The 15,959-nt window shown below is 43.7% G+C and overlaps 1 protein-coding gene across 3 annotated transcripts in view; it reads right to left on the bottom strand.

The window, feature by feature from the left end:
* The window catches only part of SH3PXD2A (SH3 and PX domains 2A), a 312,517-nt gene that overhangs the window by 111,539 nt on the left and 185,019 nt on the right, over positions 1-15,959 (bottom strand). For all 3 annotated transcript variants that reach the window (XM_044297873.1, XM_044297874.1, XM_044297875.1), the window contains one exon: positions 4,884-4,912. In XM_044297873.1, coding sequence (XP_044153808.1) covers positions 4,884-4,912 — 29 coding nt within the window. The remainder of the gene's footprint in view (positions 1-4,883; positions 4,913-15,959) is intronic.

Below are 15,959 nucleotides of genomic sequence, written 5' to 3'. Positions count from 1 at the left end.
CGTAAAAAACTATAAAAGCCATACGTTCGTGTGAACTAGGCCTAATAGTGAGGGCTTTTAGGGGGTTAATTCATTAAAAAAACATAAAAAAGTAATACTCACCTTATCCATTTGACTGCAAAAAAGCTGCTGCAGTCATCTTGATTGGAGATCCCAATTACGTCATCATGCTGGCCGGCGTGGTGATGTCATACGTCAACACGCACAAGATTTCGGAAAGGATGTTCGAACAAGATGGCCGCGGCAGCCTCTTTGTGTCTAAATGGATGAGGTGAGTATTTTTGGGGGGGTTTTCTACGGCAATTTCAGGGAAAATTGATTCGTGACCACGAAGCACAAGGAAATTCGACTTCACAGCAAATAAAATTTTCCATGAATTTCGGATCATAGTTCACTTCGGATACTTCGATTCGCTCAACCCTAGTATATGGCCTTAGGCTGTCAACACATGAAGCTGGATGATTTAATCAGGACTGGCCAACCTTCTAAAGCTGGTCATAGACATTATACTTTTGGTCAGCCAAACTCGCCGAGAACGTTGGGTTCGGCAGACACACTAATATGTTGGCTCCTGACCCTCCCCTGACAGATGATGTTGGGAAAGAGAAGGATCGGGCAAATGAATATTTTCGCCCAATCCTTTTGTTCTCCCAGGAGTTAAGCTGCCCCCCAGAGCAGTCTTGGCAGCAGCTTTCTCCGCTCTCCCCATCGACGAATGTGTGTGGGGAGGCTGGGAGGGAGACGGGAGAGATTGCTGTCCACCGACAGATAGCGAATGTGTATGGGCAGCTTGACGTGTTTGGGGGGCCTCTTGATGGCAGATCTTTCTGTTCTTAGGGAAGATATGGCACAGTTTACAGCCATGTTTAATGAGGCTATAGCGGTGGATGGACCCAATGAAATCAAAATGCTACACCATGGCAGAAACACCAGAGGGTCAACATTGGTTTCTGCCGAGGATTTTATGGTAATTTATTTTTTTAACCCTTAACCTTTTGCCTCAAAACTATATATAAATCTGTTCAATGCCTCCTGCTCTATAAGATGTAATTAATACAAACTTGTAATCCGTAAATGAGCCCTAAGCCTTAGTTCCTGCACAGAGTGCTACCTCTATTTTTGTGGGGGTCCCAATAGTCAGACCCAAGGGTGCAGCTAGCCTTTCTGCTGCCTGAGGCGAAAACTGAAACAGCGCCAACCCCCCCACTCCCATGCCAATTTCTTAACCTAACCCCTATGCCACAATGAAAGTGCTCATTGCCCCTTCTGCTGCCCCCCTCTTGCCCCTACCTGGGCCTCACTGGTGGTGCACCCCTGGTCACACCACCACCAATCCGCTAGTTATCTCAGCAGGATATCATCACTTATTATTGCGGCAAATCACTTTAATGAAGACAATATTTCTCATTTGTACCAGAGCTGGAAATTGGGAGACAAGGCTGATGAAATCCTAACATTATTAAGTAAATTTAGTTCCTGCCAGTGCTGAAATGACATTACCTCTAAGGAGAGCAGGTCTGTGACTAATACAGGCATATGTAATACTACAAATCCAACGCACTTATAAGTAACATACTGTGAGGTTTGGATGGATGTAACCTCGGGACTGGCACAGTCAATGTGTGCATATCAGGGATGGCACGGAAGAATGAAAAGACTTCACATTAGCTACAAATTCCAAACAGTGAGTAAGATCTTCATTCATCTTTATGGACCAGTGAAGGTCTGTGCCACCATCAGGGGAATGAGTCAGAGGAATTCTTCAGATGCAGCCCGGCAGTGACGCTGTGAGCAGTCATAGATCTCAAATCTAATTTAGTTAATTAATTCTGTATCCTGTAGTAAATAAGATTAAAAAAGCAGGATATGTCTGGTGCACAAAGACCCATATTTATAGAGGTTGTTCGGGTTTAGAGTTGAACCCGAACATATCCCGCTTTTCACCCCCCGCCAATTTCATGCTCCGATGCTCTCCCTTGCCCTGCGCTGCATCACGCAGGGCAAAGGCTGTTTGTTTATATTTTCTAGTGTTCCCGGTGACATCACCGGCTCTGATGGGCGGGCTTTAGCGTTGTACTAGCCGTTTTACAGGCTATGGCAGCGCTAAAGCCCGCGGATTAGTTCCAGTGACGTCACCGGGCTCACTGCTAGGCAGAAGCCTCCACCTAGCAGTGTAAAAAAATATAAACACCGATCTCCAAAAAAAAGCCTTTTTCTGTGCAATTCAGCGCAGGGCAAAGGAGATCAATCCATTTAAGAATATGGGTGAACCTAGATTTTGATGTGAATTGCACCATAATGTGCTATTAATTTGGCGAAAAAGAGTTTAGGTTTAGAGAAATTAATTGTGCCTAGCCTGACAACGGGTGCAGCCTAACAGAATGGATGGGCCAAACATGAGATATTGTAGGTTGAGTTCACATCTCTGTCAAGGAGATCCGGCAGGCTATTCCGCCACAGAGCAGCCTGCCAGATATCGCAGGATCCGGCATTACCAGATTCTCTACTTCACCACCGAATCCCCACTGACCGTAATGTGGTCTTGGTGGTGATCCGGCCACTTTCTGGCATAGATGCTGGGTTTTGGCCGGACAACAGCCGGCATTTGTGCCGTATCAGGCGGCCAGGTCTCCTTGAAAGAGATATGAACGAGGCCTTACACCAAAATTTGGTCACAAAGTCGGTCACAGTTCTGCTGTCTCGAAATACGTCAACCAGTAGTTGGTACAGAGTCAGAGAAAAGTGTCTCTCTCTGACAAGGTTTACATTAGAGATGAGTGAATCGATTTGTCTCATTAGCCGGACTTCTTCAACCGGGAACAGTCCCCTCATGAAGAAGCGCCCACCTGCCATATGAATGACGGCCAGACATCCCACCAGGACCTGTCAATCCCCTGCTTGTGCCCCTGCCAAAGCTCAAATTCGACTTCAGGATTAGCTTTTTTTTCCGGGTAGCAGTGCGTGCACAATAGCTGCTCCGGAAGTTGAATTTGAGGTTCTGTAATAGTGCCAGCGGAGATTGACAGGCCTGAGTTGGATGTCCACCCCTACCATTCATACGGCAGGTGGGTGCTTTTTTGCCTGTGGGGATGGGGACTGATTGGATTGATTTATCAGTTTACATACATTTTGAAGCAGATTTATGAAATCTGTATCCAGCAACCAATCACATTGCCGCTTTCATTTTTTCAAGAGTGGAATAAGAAATGAAAGCTGCTCTGTGATTGGTTGGTATGGACAACACTGACTGTTTCTATAAATCCATACTTTTCAATTCTCCTGGAAAAATGGGAGACATCTTAGAAGAGCTGGAAAATCGTCCAAGTAAAGCATGGACGGCTACTCCATAAAGCAGCCCTCCGTATACAGTGCCAGGGTGCTGCATGATTACACAAAGCCCTGACACTGAAGCATGTATAGAGGAGGTGTGGCACTGTAAAAAAGGGGTGGGGAACAATAAGAAAAGAGGTGGGGCTCATAATAAAGGGGTGGGGTCTGTTAAATAGGATGGGGCAATGCCAACACCGCAGCATCCTCTCCTCCGGAGGCTGCAGGTCAAAAGTTGGCAAGTATGCACAAATCTACTACTTTGTCCATAATGTTAGACTCAATCACTGCAAACCCCAAATTCCCCTCCCCCCCAAGCAGTCACTTTTCTTATTATTAATAATCAGTGGCCGAATTTTAACAATGAATAGCAGAAAAGCAAACATGACAGACAATGAGGATGTCTGATGAACCTCATTGACTATAATGTCATAGTTGCCAAGAGTCCCAAATTTGCCGGGATTGGCATGAATTTTCAGACACAATACTGGCAAATTCAGCTTTGTCCCAGCCTGAAAATGAATGTAGCTTATGTAAACCCCAGCCAGAAGTGGACATTCTGGGGCGTGTCAACATCAAATCCTGGGAGGTATAAAATGGGGTCCATCGGGATTCTGCTTCGGTGTCCATCATTTTACCAGGAAAAACGGCACAGCATGCTGCTCTAAAGTGTTTCAGTATTTTTGACAGAACCTACGACAAGGGATCTTCACAGAGCCTTCAGTGCAGATGTGGACACAGGCTAAGGGAGTCACATTGGACTAAGCTGCCTTTTTTATTTTCAAGAACGGACCCGAAACTCAGATCAAATTTTCCATTGCAAAATTTATATGCCGTGTTCCGTTCTGTTCATTGCTCAAAGTTAACTCAAAGTGGGAGAGGCTAGCAAGAAACTTCCTCTATTACCACAAACAGGAGGAACGTCAGAAAGTCCACTGAACACCGAGGGCTTCAATACACTAAGGAGACTAGGAATCAATAACCCTATCAATAAGCAGGTGCTGTAAATAATCTCGTGGTCCCTGGACATTGCCAAAGGGGGCTGAAGCCCAATAGCCCTTGGTATATGCACTCTCATCACATCCCAGAAACCACTCTCAAAAATTGCCATCAATACTATGCAAAGCTTGGAACACTAGGAACCATCTATTACCTAATAATCCCCTAAGGGATGGGTAGAAATGTTAAAAGCTTCCTCAGAAGTGAAGTGATTTCCCTTTGCATGTTCAGAATAAATCAAAGTGCAGAGAAGAAATAAAAATACCAATAAACTGAGAAGAGTAAAGTAAAAGGTTAGAAAGAAGATAATCCCATAGCAGATCTGAACACATTTTATTCAGCAGATATCCCATAAATTATAGTCATCTCAGAAGCAGGAGATGAAACTGAATCCATTAGCACCCCCAGATTTAGGGATAAGGTGGAAAGTATGCAGAATAAATCCTGACTGCGTGTAGGACACGTACGTCTGCATGCACATTGCTTTGGAAATTAGAATGGAAAATACGGTATTTCATGCAGCAGGAGAGGAAATAATAAAAAATGTATATTCTTACCTGATTTGCGCTTTGAAGAGCCATAATCCCTAAAAAAGAAACAGCAGCAAATAGACATTACTAATCAGGTGGTATTAGGGGGGCTTATAAATGCAGGTGCCCCACCCATGCAGCGAAACAATCCCCAGCCCTGCTATATGTCTGGTGGAGCTGGAGGCTTGGGCTGCGAGGATCCTGACAGAGAGGCGATTGACAGGACTAGGGCAGCATCTGAGCACTACAAACAGCTGCTGCAGCCAGCAGTGGAAGGCAGAGGACCATGTGATGATAGAACGAACCATCCCTAATTATACAGGGGAGCTTTCCCTGCTGCTGCCAGACGCTTCCAGGGTTCTCCCTATTCTGACTCTATCACAGCAAATGGCATAACTCTACAGACACCTGTGCCTTCTACGACGGCTGTGCATTCAGTCTCCATCTAGAACATTCTCTGAAGGGAGTAACTTATTAAAGGGATTCATAGTTTTATAGAATAGCAGAGCTGATGCATCGCCCTGAGTTGTTCATTGACTATTATTCGCCTTCTCTTTGCAAAGCCCTAGCGTTTGCCTTTAGCACTTGGAGCCTATGTACTGTAGTCATCAGAAATTGTACCGTTCATATAAAACTATTAGAAATTTCTGTTTCTTGCCCACAGCTAATAAGGGTCCATTCACACGTCCGTTGTTTCTTTCCTGATCTGTTCCGTTTTTTGCGGAACAGATCTGGAGCAGTTCTGTACCCATTCATTTTCAATGGGTCCTGAAAAAAAAATCAGACATTGAGCTGTCCGATTTTTTTCAGGACCCATTGAAAATGAATGGGTACAGAACTGGTCCAGATCTGTTCCGCAAAAAACGGAACAGATTAGGAAAGAAACAACGGACGTGTGAATGGACCCTAAGGCTATGTCCACACTGCTAAGATTTTAATTCCACAAGACAAATCAGCACCAAACTGTGCAGATTCTGGGGCAGATTTCTGCTGTGGATTTTCGCAATAATCAACAATACAAGGCAGATTTTATTGTTTCCTATAATAGGCAATGGAAAATACCTGCAACAAATCTGCAAACAATAAAACAGAAACTGACACGGTACAGAAAAGTCTGCTCCACGGGTCAGTTTCCATATGGAAAATGTCCACATCCTGTGGATAAGGTTTGTTAAAATCTCCTCCACTTCTCTGCTACTGTATTCCACTGCAGATGCAAATTTAAAGGAAAAATTCAACAGCATTGATGGATGTGAAATGATCCGAATGTATAGCGTTGTTCCCAACCTAATACCCTTAAACACATAAGGTAAGGGTACTTTCACACTAGCGGCGTTCGGATCTGGCAGGCAGTTCTGTTGCCGTAACTGCCTGCCGGATCCGGCAAACCGTATGCAAACTGATATCCTTTTTTTCTGGATCCGTTAGACGGATTTCTGGAACACTTGGTACTGGATGCAGCATTAATACATCTCTATGGAAATTAATGCAGGATCCGGCAAGTGAGGTATTGTTCCAGGATTTTGGCCGGGAAAAATACTGCAGCAAGCTGCGGTATTTTGTTTGGTCAGATACCGAACAATTGACGGAACGGAAGAAATCCTGATGCATACTGAACAGATTGCTTTCCATTCAGAATGCATTGGGACAAAACTGATGTTTTTTTCCAGTATTGAGACCCTTTACTGGATTTCAATACTGGAAAAGAATAACGCTAGTGTGAAAGTACCCTAACAGTGACAGCCACAGTGCTTCGGTAAGAGTAACAGCAACAGTACCCCCTGTATCAGTGAGAGTCATTGTACCCTATAACATTGAGGTCAGAGTGCCTCCAATAACCATGACAGCCACAGGACCATCCATAACTGTGACAGTCACAATGTCCCCCATAACTATGAAAGCCACAGGGTGCTCCATAACAGCAAGCCACAGAAACCCTCATAACAGTGCCTCCCCATAATCAGCCACAGCATCCCCCATGAGTTGCAGCCGCAAAGCTTCCCATAAGAGTGACAGCTAAAGTGTCCCTTAGATGGGGCACATTCTGTGACACAGGTTGGATATGGCACCATTGGTGGTGGCAGGTAGTGGTGTATTCTTGCTCATGCATGTTACTTTGCAGTGATCAGGTCCCTAATCCCATCACTGAGCCACCAATAAACCCAGGAGAAAACCAAAGCCTGCTCTTCTGGGAATCCCTCTGTTTTTCCACTCTCCTGGACTTCTTGGGAGAACAGGCCTGTATTCTATAGATCCTTATTAATCATCTCCTCAGTATCCTCAATGACACTCTCCCCCGATCTTTTTTGACTCACAGAAGCAGGTTTATAATCGGATACCTAACCCATGTAAGTGTCTGTGAATTCACATGTGATTATTTTAGACATACTCCATCTGCAGCTACTAACATGATCAGCAACCAGCGCACACATTACTAAGGAGCATGCCGATGAGGATGGGTCACTCAACCATTTATCAATGAAGCAATAAATCATGTTCTAGCTAATTATGATTTACTATTCTCTGAACAGACAGTTCATTCCTAAAGGTTACTCCACTTCTACTGGTTCTAAATCTAATTATTAATGGTTGTTCAGCTCAGCCTCCCTCCTCATTGATGTAGACTTATATGTAACTACCATTAGTTGACCAGAAGTTAAGATCATGAGAAATGTGCCATTTTCTGCAAAACCAAAAAGGCTGAATCCAAGTATAAGAAGCTTTGACAAGGTACAATACCGGCACATGGGGACACCGAGCACCACATCACCATGAGCCCACACACCAGTGTCCAGCCGCTCATATTTGCAGGTGCTTTCAGGGTGTTGCTTGCACCGCCACCAGACCAGCTGTACCCATAGGGTTATTGCCAGTCTGTACAATCAAACCCCATGCACTACCATAAGCCAATTTTAGGAATCACACTCATGGAGCAAATCTGAGCTCTGCCACAAAACATGACCCAACGTGTATTGAGTCTGTTCTTAAAAAATAAATAAATAAAAAAAAATTGGGACTAGACCCCACTCTTTCCAAAACCCCTTAACCCATTAGAAACTGGAACATGTTTCCTCTGCACACCTTTTCCGTAGACCCTTACTTTGTGCTCTTGGCTATTCAGATATAAACCTGGTTAGGCTTATAAAAATGAGAGCAATGAAACATTGGAAGAGTCAACTGTGCCCACCCTTTAAAAAGGGTTTCTGAAATTTTGAAATAGATGGCCTATCCTCAAGAAAGGTCATCAATATCGGATTGGTCGGGGTCCAACTTATGGCACCCTCAACAATAGGCTCTTTGAATAGACCACAGCCCTCTGGTGAGCCAAGGCCAGTGACATCACATTCATCGGTCCCGTGGCCTAAGCGCAGCTCAGTCCCATTCATATGAATAGGACTGGGATGCAATACCAAGAACAGCCGCTATCCAATGTACAGCTCTGTGCTTGATAAGCTGCCAGGAGGTCGTGGCACACAAACAGCTGATCAGTGAGTGTGTCGGACCCCCTCCCATCTCATATTGATGACCTATCCTGGGGATAGGCCATAAATGTTAAAAACGCGGAGAACCCCTTTGATCTTACATTACAAAATGAATTCTGTAATCTTGCGTCATGCAGCACTAGTTTTCATAAATGAGGCCCTCTGCCCATAATCTCATAATGGACTTGGATTCTTTGAGTCAGCAAAACCAGCCCCCTACCTCCAATTTAGGAAAATATTGTCTGAAAAAACAAGGCTCGTATCCTTCCAGTCTTTCTGTCCAATAGAAAATAAATAGAACCTCAGGTCTACGGTTATGGAATAAAGAAATGATGAAATGTGACCCCCGTGTTAGGTTACTTCACCTTTTGGGATGATCCAAAAAAAATATAAATTTAAAACAGACCCCCGAGGGTTTCAGGAACATCAGAGGCAACTTCTTTGTGTCCAGAAGGAATGTGATTCTATTCCAAGGCATAGACGGAGGCCAAGAAACACTCATATACTGTGAATGGGGTGAATGAAGAAGGTAACGTACACTATGTCATGGAGCATGTTGTGCAAACTTTGTTCTTTCCTCGATCGATAAAACAAAAGGGACAACAGATGTGTCTTAGCACACACTGGTTCACAGCGGGTCTCTGTACCCCGTACATACTTTACACTTAACTCAAACCAGGATAACCTCAAAACGATGCTGAGCATGTGATGCAGGATCATCAGCCCCATCCGGGTTGTTCCACGATATGAATACAGCTCTTTCCTTATCAACCAGAACATCTGGTTCTCCTTTTTTACCTTTTTTTTAATGCTGTACTGAGTTTTTGAATTTGTGGTACAGAAGCACACATTCCTATATGCTGAGTCAGGGCTATGTTGCAATAAGAAATCAATAAACTAATATTAAAGGGGCTTTCTCATATCTGTGGTGCCTGTACAATGGTCGGCCATAAGTATGCCAAATGGGAGTAAGTCATCTTGCACACGAACGTTGTGCACCCGTTCTGTGCATTGGGGACCGCAATTTGCGGTCCACAGGATGGATCGAGACCCATTCAACTTGAGTCGTTCCGTGATCCGTCGGCACCGCAATAAAAAATAGAACAAGTTCTTTTTTTTTTTGCAGTGCGGAAGCATGGACAGAAACACCATGGAAGCACTCCGTAGTGCTTCCGTGGGGTTCTGATCGGTGCTTCTGTTCCGCATCTCTGTGATTGCGGACCCATTCAAGTGAATGGGTCCACATCCGTGATGCGGAGTGCACACGGGCCGGTGCCCGTGTATTGCGGACCTGTTGTATGCGGGCCACGGGCACATAGCGTTCGTGTGCAAGAGGCCTAAACAGGAGAAAAGAACGGACAGCTCACATTTTATAGGCTATGGCCATCTTGGCAGATCATTTCTTAAAGGTTCATCAGTATGTGATCGTGGGGGTCCAACTCCTGGCACCCCCGCTGTCTGCAAATTACCAAGCATAGCTCCGTATATTGCAGTGTTCCTCAACTCCAGGTGTAGTGTACGGGAGAGTAATACCCCGTCACTACAGAAGGGTCACTCGGGTACTGTCGTTCCCCCTGTATTTATGGGGAGGTTGGTATAAAATATCTTGTTAATGTCATGCTATGTACTTCCTGTTACTGTGAAATGTGCATGTGCAGGCCGGCTAGGGTGTCATTCCAGCTCTGAGTCACTAGAGGGAGCTAGGGAACCCTAGTTTATATAAGGCCTAGTCAGGAAGTAATAGTAAGTCAGACAGTGGGAGCAGAGGTCAGAGATGATCCTGTGTCTGAATCAAGGCCAGGCTATGGGCCTGTGAGAGTAGTGCAGGCCTGAAGCCTGCCGACTAGGAGAGGGTAGTAAGCCCTGTAACCGGGTTCCGGATCCAAGGAAAAGGTTCCCCTCCTGAGTCATCATCCGTTTAGCTGAAACATCAGAAGCAAGCAACCAGCCGGGACACAGAATACTACAGAGGCCAATCTGATAAAGCGAGAGGTACTCAAGATAACAGAGGAGGTACTAGATAAGGACAGCTTCAAGGGTACGCCAGATAAAGGGCATTAGACCTTGGAGAAAAAGTCACATGTTTCAGGACCAGTCAGGAATAGTGTGCAAGCCGCCTGTACTGCATCTCCTGTAATTAACACTCTGTAAAGAACATCGCTATAACCGGCCATTCTGTATTTCTAAGAACCAGCTGTATTCAAATAGAAACCAACTGTCTTCCATGGAACTGCGCTTCCAACTGCGTCCATGTGTAACTATCACTGACATTCAGTAAAGTTCCCGTTTTGGTTGGCTATCCTGTGGTTGCTTCCGTTATTCTACACTACTTTACACGGCGTGTCACCGTTAAACTGACACTGGCGTCACGAACATTGAATACCTGCCTGTTCCAGTATTTGCCCCAATTGAAGACGACAGTGGATCCCAGGTTAGTGAGTCAATCTGCACTACAAAGCCCAGCATACACTACTGACCCCCTGGGACACTGCACAGGCCTCAGGGCCCACCTGCCGGTGATGATTTGAGAATATCCCACAGAATGAATACCTGTGGAAAATCCTGATGCAGACACCAATTCTATCACCTGCTGAATACTAAGGAAATCCTGAAAACATGACCTGCGGGTGGGGCCTGAGGACTGGAGTTGAGGAACACTGGTCTACTGGATATTGGCTGTGCTTGGTGTTACAGCACAGCCTCATTCAGTTGATTGGGACTGAGCTGCACCTAGGCTATGTGACCAATTAACATAACATCACAGGCCTATGAAGAGGCTGCGGCTCTCACCAGAGTGCCAAGTTCTCTTCAAACAGCTGATCGGCAGGGGTGCTGGGAGTTGGACCCCCACTGATCACATACTGATGACCTATCCTGAGGACAGCTCATTAATATTAAATACTCGGACATCCCCTTTAATTTATGTAATTCATCTAAAATGGAAAAATGTAATATGTTACACCAATTTGAGTCTGCAGTTGTTCTGCAAATGTATGCATCTCCATGGTAACAGACAAATATACCCTTTGTAGCCTGATTCTGTAGTTCTACTGCAATCCATTTGTTCCCTAGTTCTTGTTAACACATCAAATGTAAGGTAGGAAAAAGTAGAGTAGAAATGGAAGGGAGTATGACTGCAGGATCAGACTACACCAGGTTTGTTTGTTGTCCGTTACCATGGAGACACATAGATCTGCATAGACGCTCCAGACACAAAACAGTTGGTAAGTCTACATGATAGAGGGACAGAAAAAGGCTGCGACTCCAGATTTCTAGATAACAGGTGGTACAGTAGTTAGTAATATACTGATGTTATTTTGGATTATATAATTCTTTTAGGGGTATGGACTTCATATTAGGCTTGGCAAGTAAGGTTACTCTCTGGCTCACACCCAATGATGGATTGCGTTTTTAGTCGTAATGCAAGAATCTGACTGGGCTCTTCAGGCAAAATCCTGACCCTCAAGAGTTAAAAAATCTGTTAAAAAAGTGACGCTAATTGAGGCATCTACGGTTTCTACACTGCTTCCAACATGCTCAATAAGGGGGCAGGGCTTAGCGTAAATGTTGAGCGCCACAGGGAATGCGGGCAGGGCCTAAGATATGCCATTTTGAACCAAAATTGCACCACAATTCTGGAGTAAAAATCTGTCTCAGACTGAGCCAACCAATAGTTGGTATATAGTCAGTGAAAAGTGTCTATTCCTGCACCAGATTTACCATCCAGCCCGAGCCCCTGTGATCAATCTGCTGCAGGCCCAGACAGCCGTCTAAGTTTACACCATCTACAGGATTAGAAAATCTGGGCCAGTGTGCTGCTCTTTTTATTTTCTCAAAATCACGTAGGGGGTTATTTATCAAATCTGCTACGCCAGTTTTGTGGGGTAACTAATGCCACATACAAAATGTGTCGCATATTTTTGTGACATTTGGTCAATTTTTGCAACATCTGGTAAGCCTTGCCACTTTTAGAAGTATAGAGAAAAGTGGTCAGGATTTCAGATTAGGCTACTCACATTTGCATTTGGTGCGGATCCGTTCAGATAATACAACCGTCTGCATCCATTCAGAACCAATCTGTATTATCTTTAGCATAGCCAAGACGAATCAGTCTTGAACACCATTGAAAGTCAATGGAGGACGGATGCGTTTTCTATTGTGTCAGAGTTTGGCTCAGTTTCATCAGACGGACAGGAAAACGCTGCAAGCAGCGTTTTGGTGTCCGCCTCCAAAACGGAATGGAGACGGAACAGAGGCAAACTGATCCATTGAGCGGATCCTTTTCCATTCAGAATGCATTAGGGCAAAACTGATCCGTTTTGGACCGCTTGTGAGAGCCCTGAAACCGATCTCACAAACGGAAAGCCAAAACGCCAGTGTGAAAGTAGCCTAAGAATACCTCTCATTTATGATGCGCAACTTTTTAAAAATGCCTAGGCCAGGTAACCCCCATGGTGTACTTTTACAGACATACACCACATTGCACTTGCGCCAAATACATTATCACTGTGCGTCATTTAATAAATTTGCCACGACCTCACACAGCAAATACAGACTTAGGGCACGTTCACACAAACGTTTTTTGCGTTCCCTATACGGGCCGTTTATTGCGTTCCGTATACGGTCCATATACGGAACCATTCATTTCAATAGGTCCGCAAAAAATACGGAATGTACTCCGTGAGCATTCCGTTTCCGTATGTCCGCAATTCCGTTCCGCTAGATTTTGAGTCTTGTCCTATTCTTGTCCGCAAATCACTGTCCGTGGCTCCATTCAAGTCAATGGGTCTGCCAAAAAAAAAACGGAACACATACGGAAATGCATCTGTATGTCTTCTGTATCCGTTCCGTTTTTTGCGGAACCATCTATTGAAAATGTTATGCCCAGCCCAATTTTTTCTATGTAATTACTGTATATGCCATACGGAAAAACGGAACAGAAACGGAAACACAACGGAAATGGAACAACGGATCTGTGAAAAACGGTCTGCAAAACACTGAAAAAGCCATACGGTCGTGTGAACAAGCCCTTAAAACGGAAACCAAGACCACCACAAATGATAAATCTAGCATACTGCACAGAAAAACATGTATGCAGTTTGCAGAGAGCAGGACAAGCGTACACATAACATTCTCGTAAAATGTGCAAAGCACAGTATTTAGAGGGAAAAAAAAATGTGAAGAAACCTGGGCCCCGAGCTTCCAGTTAAGGCAGGGGCTTCCCTGGTGAGATAAAACAGTTGTTGCATGCGAGGGCTTGGAAAGGGACGGGAGCTTTCTGTAACTTCTTCCCTGCTGCTTAGGGACATCCTACTGCTCGGGTTGTACTTTTAAGAGGCCAGTACTGGTAATTCTTGTAATAAAAAGAGGGGTGAGTGAACGCCGAGATCTGACGAAGGCTTTGAGCTTTCATCTAGGAGTAATAATACTAGTACTTACTGAGTGCTTCAAGACAAAATGCTGTGCAATTAATTTTATTAACATACACAATATCATCCATGTCAGCAGTGCCCCCTTTATGATCTAAATCTACCAACCATTAGGTCTGCAAAGAGGATCCATGGTACAGATTGGTGTTTCGTAGGGCCTCCTTGAGTCTCCAGCACAGAGGCATGACTGGACCTCTATCAGGACCCACGAGGACATAAGGTTTATAGTACTTGTGTGGTCTCATGGGACAAGGTGACTACTGGGCACCGTCAGGTGCCAGGTGCCGCCGACTGCATTTTCTGTACACTGCCAGCAATGGCATCAGATACTGACCCCAGAAGCTCTGAACTTAGATCATCCATCCTAAACCTCATCTAATTGTAGGCTCTTAGAATTATACAGGTCCAGAGCAGGTGGCCAATGTACCAACAATAATCTACCACTTCAATACAATTATTTCACGGAAGCCGTATTGCATCATCCAACGCGCAAAGTAAATATGTAATACTTGTATATGTACTGTATGTATTTGCACATGGTAATAATGGGCCATATTCACAGCCACCACTAGATGGAGCTGGTGTCTCCTGCTATATAAATAGAGGCGTAGCCTAAGTCTTTAGTATGGACAGCATGGCAGCATGTCAATTGTTTGTGCAATTTCTGGTACAGATTTCACCCTTTTCAAAGGAAGGGAGAGATGTGCAGAAAATCCGGATCAAAGCTGCAACAAAATTGCAAGTATCACATGCGGTTTTTGGTGTGGCTTTGGTGCAGAATCCCACAAAAACCTCAGGAAAAAAACACAGAATTTCTGCTTTGAAATGTGCACTCGTGTACAGGTACTCTTAAAAGCTATAGACACCTTCAGGGACATTTTTTATTTAATTATTGCATTTTACAAATTTTGGACTAAAATAATTTTTTCAATTGCTCTTCATTAAATTTTTTTAGTCGTTTCTGAGAAACAAGGGTTAAAAATAAGTCTGCTTGCAGTTTGTCACAGTGTTTTCTTTGAATCCTGTCAGCTGACGGCTCATGTAGAGATCTTATCTTTGATCTCCTGATCTCATAAACAAATCCTATCTGTTTGATAAGAAATTAGCTATAATGAGTGTTTATGAGTTCAGGAGATCAGAGATAAGAGCTACACGTGAGCCGTCAGATGACGGGTTTCAAAGAAAACAGAAACTGACAGCCTGAAACAGACAGATTTTTAACCCTGTATTTCAGAAATGGCTGAACATTTTTTTTAAAATAAAAACCTACTGAAAAAAATATATTTTTAGCCTAAACCAGTAAAGTGCAATCATAAAAAAAATAGCCTTTAAGGGGTCATCTTTGATTGGAAAAATAGGTGGGTTTTACTTTTTACTTGTAGCTGATGGGTTATGCCTGATATTGCTCATCATTATGGGGCCCTGCTGCAATACCAGACACCACCCAGCAATGAGAGTGTATCTTGAACAAAGGCGCACTGATATTTGTAATCTCCCTTTTAAATTCAAAATGAACTCATGAACCAGAGGAAGATTATATAATGAAGCTGATCAATGCCAAAAGACTAAAGAGGAACACATTGACAAATCAGAGTGTAACAGCTTTTGGCTTTACAAAATTAAATATTTGAGGATTTTCTATAAAAATTTTTTTATCCTTGGTTAAAGAAATTGGCTTAAAATATCAGCCGAGGTTTTACGCTGACTTGTATATACAGGTATAGAGCGTTCCTGGAATCTCCCATTTTTCCTCTCTTGGATGCGTTCTTCCACTCGCTCTTACTTATACTATTATTCCAGATTGCAGAATGAGTAATTATCACAAAAGAAAACTCTTTATATTGAAATTACATTAAAATGCCATAAAGTGCTGCCAAACAGATTATTTTTCCATGCCATTTACTAAAGTGATAACCTGATTTCTGCTATTCTAGGGACAGCCTGCACCCATAGACTTTGCCAGAAGTTTCATTAGAGATGAAACTAAATTCTTGGCGAAGGAGAACAGAACACCAAGATGAACTTGTGGTTTGCCAAGTTCTGTTCAATAATGTACCCTAAATATAGAAGCGGACAACAGATTACCATTTCCCTGTATATTGTGGTCAGATTTATGCTGGAATCAGAGGGAAAAAATATGTCCCATCATAAGTCACACAGCTGATCAGTTGTGACCAGCAGCAGGAGCTATT

This window comes from Bufo gargarizans, chromosome 6 (assembly GCF_014858855.1).
Source record: "Bufo gargarizans isolate SCDJY-AF-19 chromosome 6, ASM1485885v1, whole genome shotgun sequence".
Taxonomy (NCBI): domain Eukaryota; kingdom Metazoa; phylum Chordata; class Amphibia; order Anura; family Bufonidae; genus Bufo; species Bufo gargarizans.
Note: the sequence above shows the minus strand (reverse complement) of the source record. Positions and strands in the feature narration are given on the sequence as shown.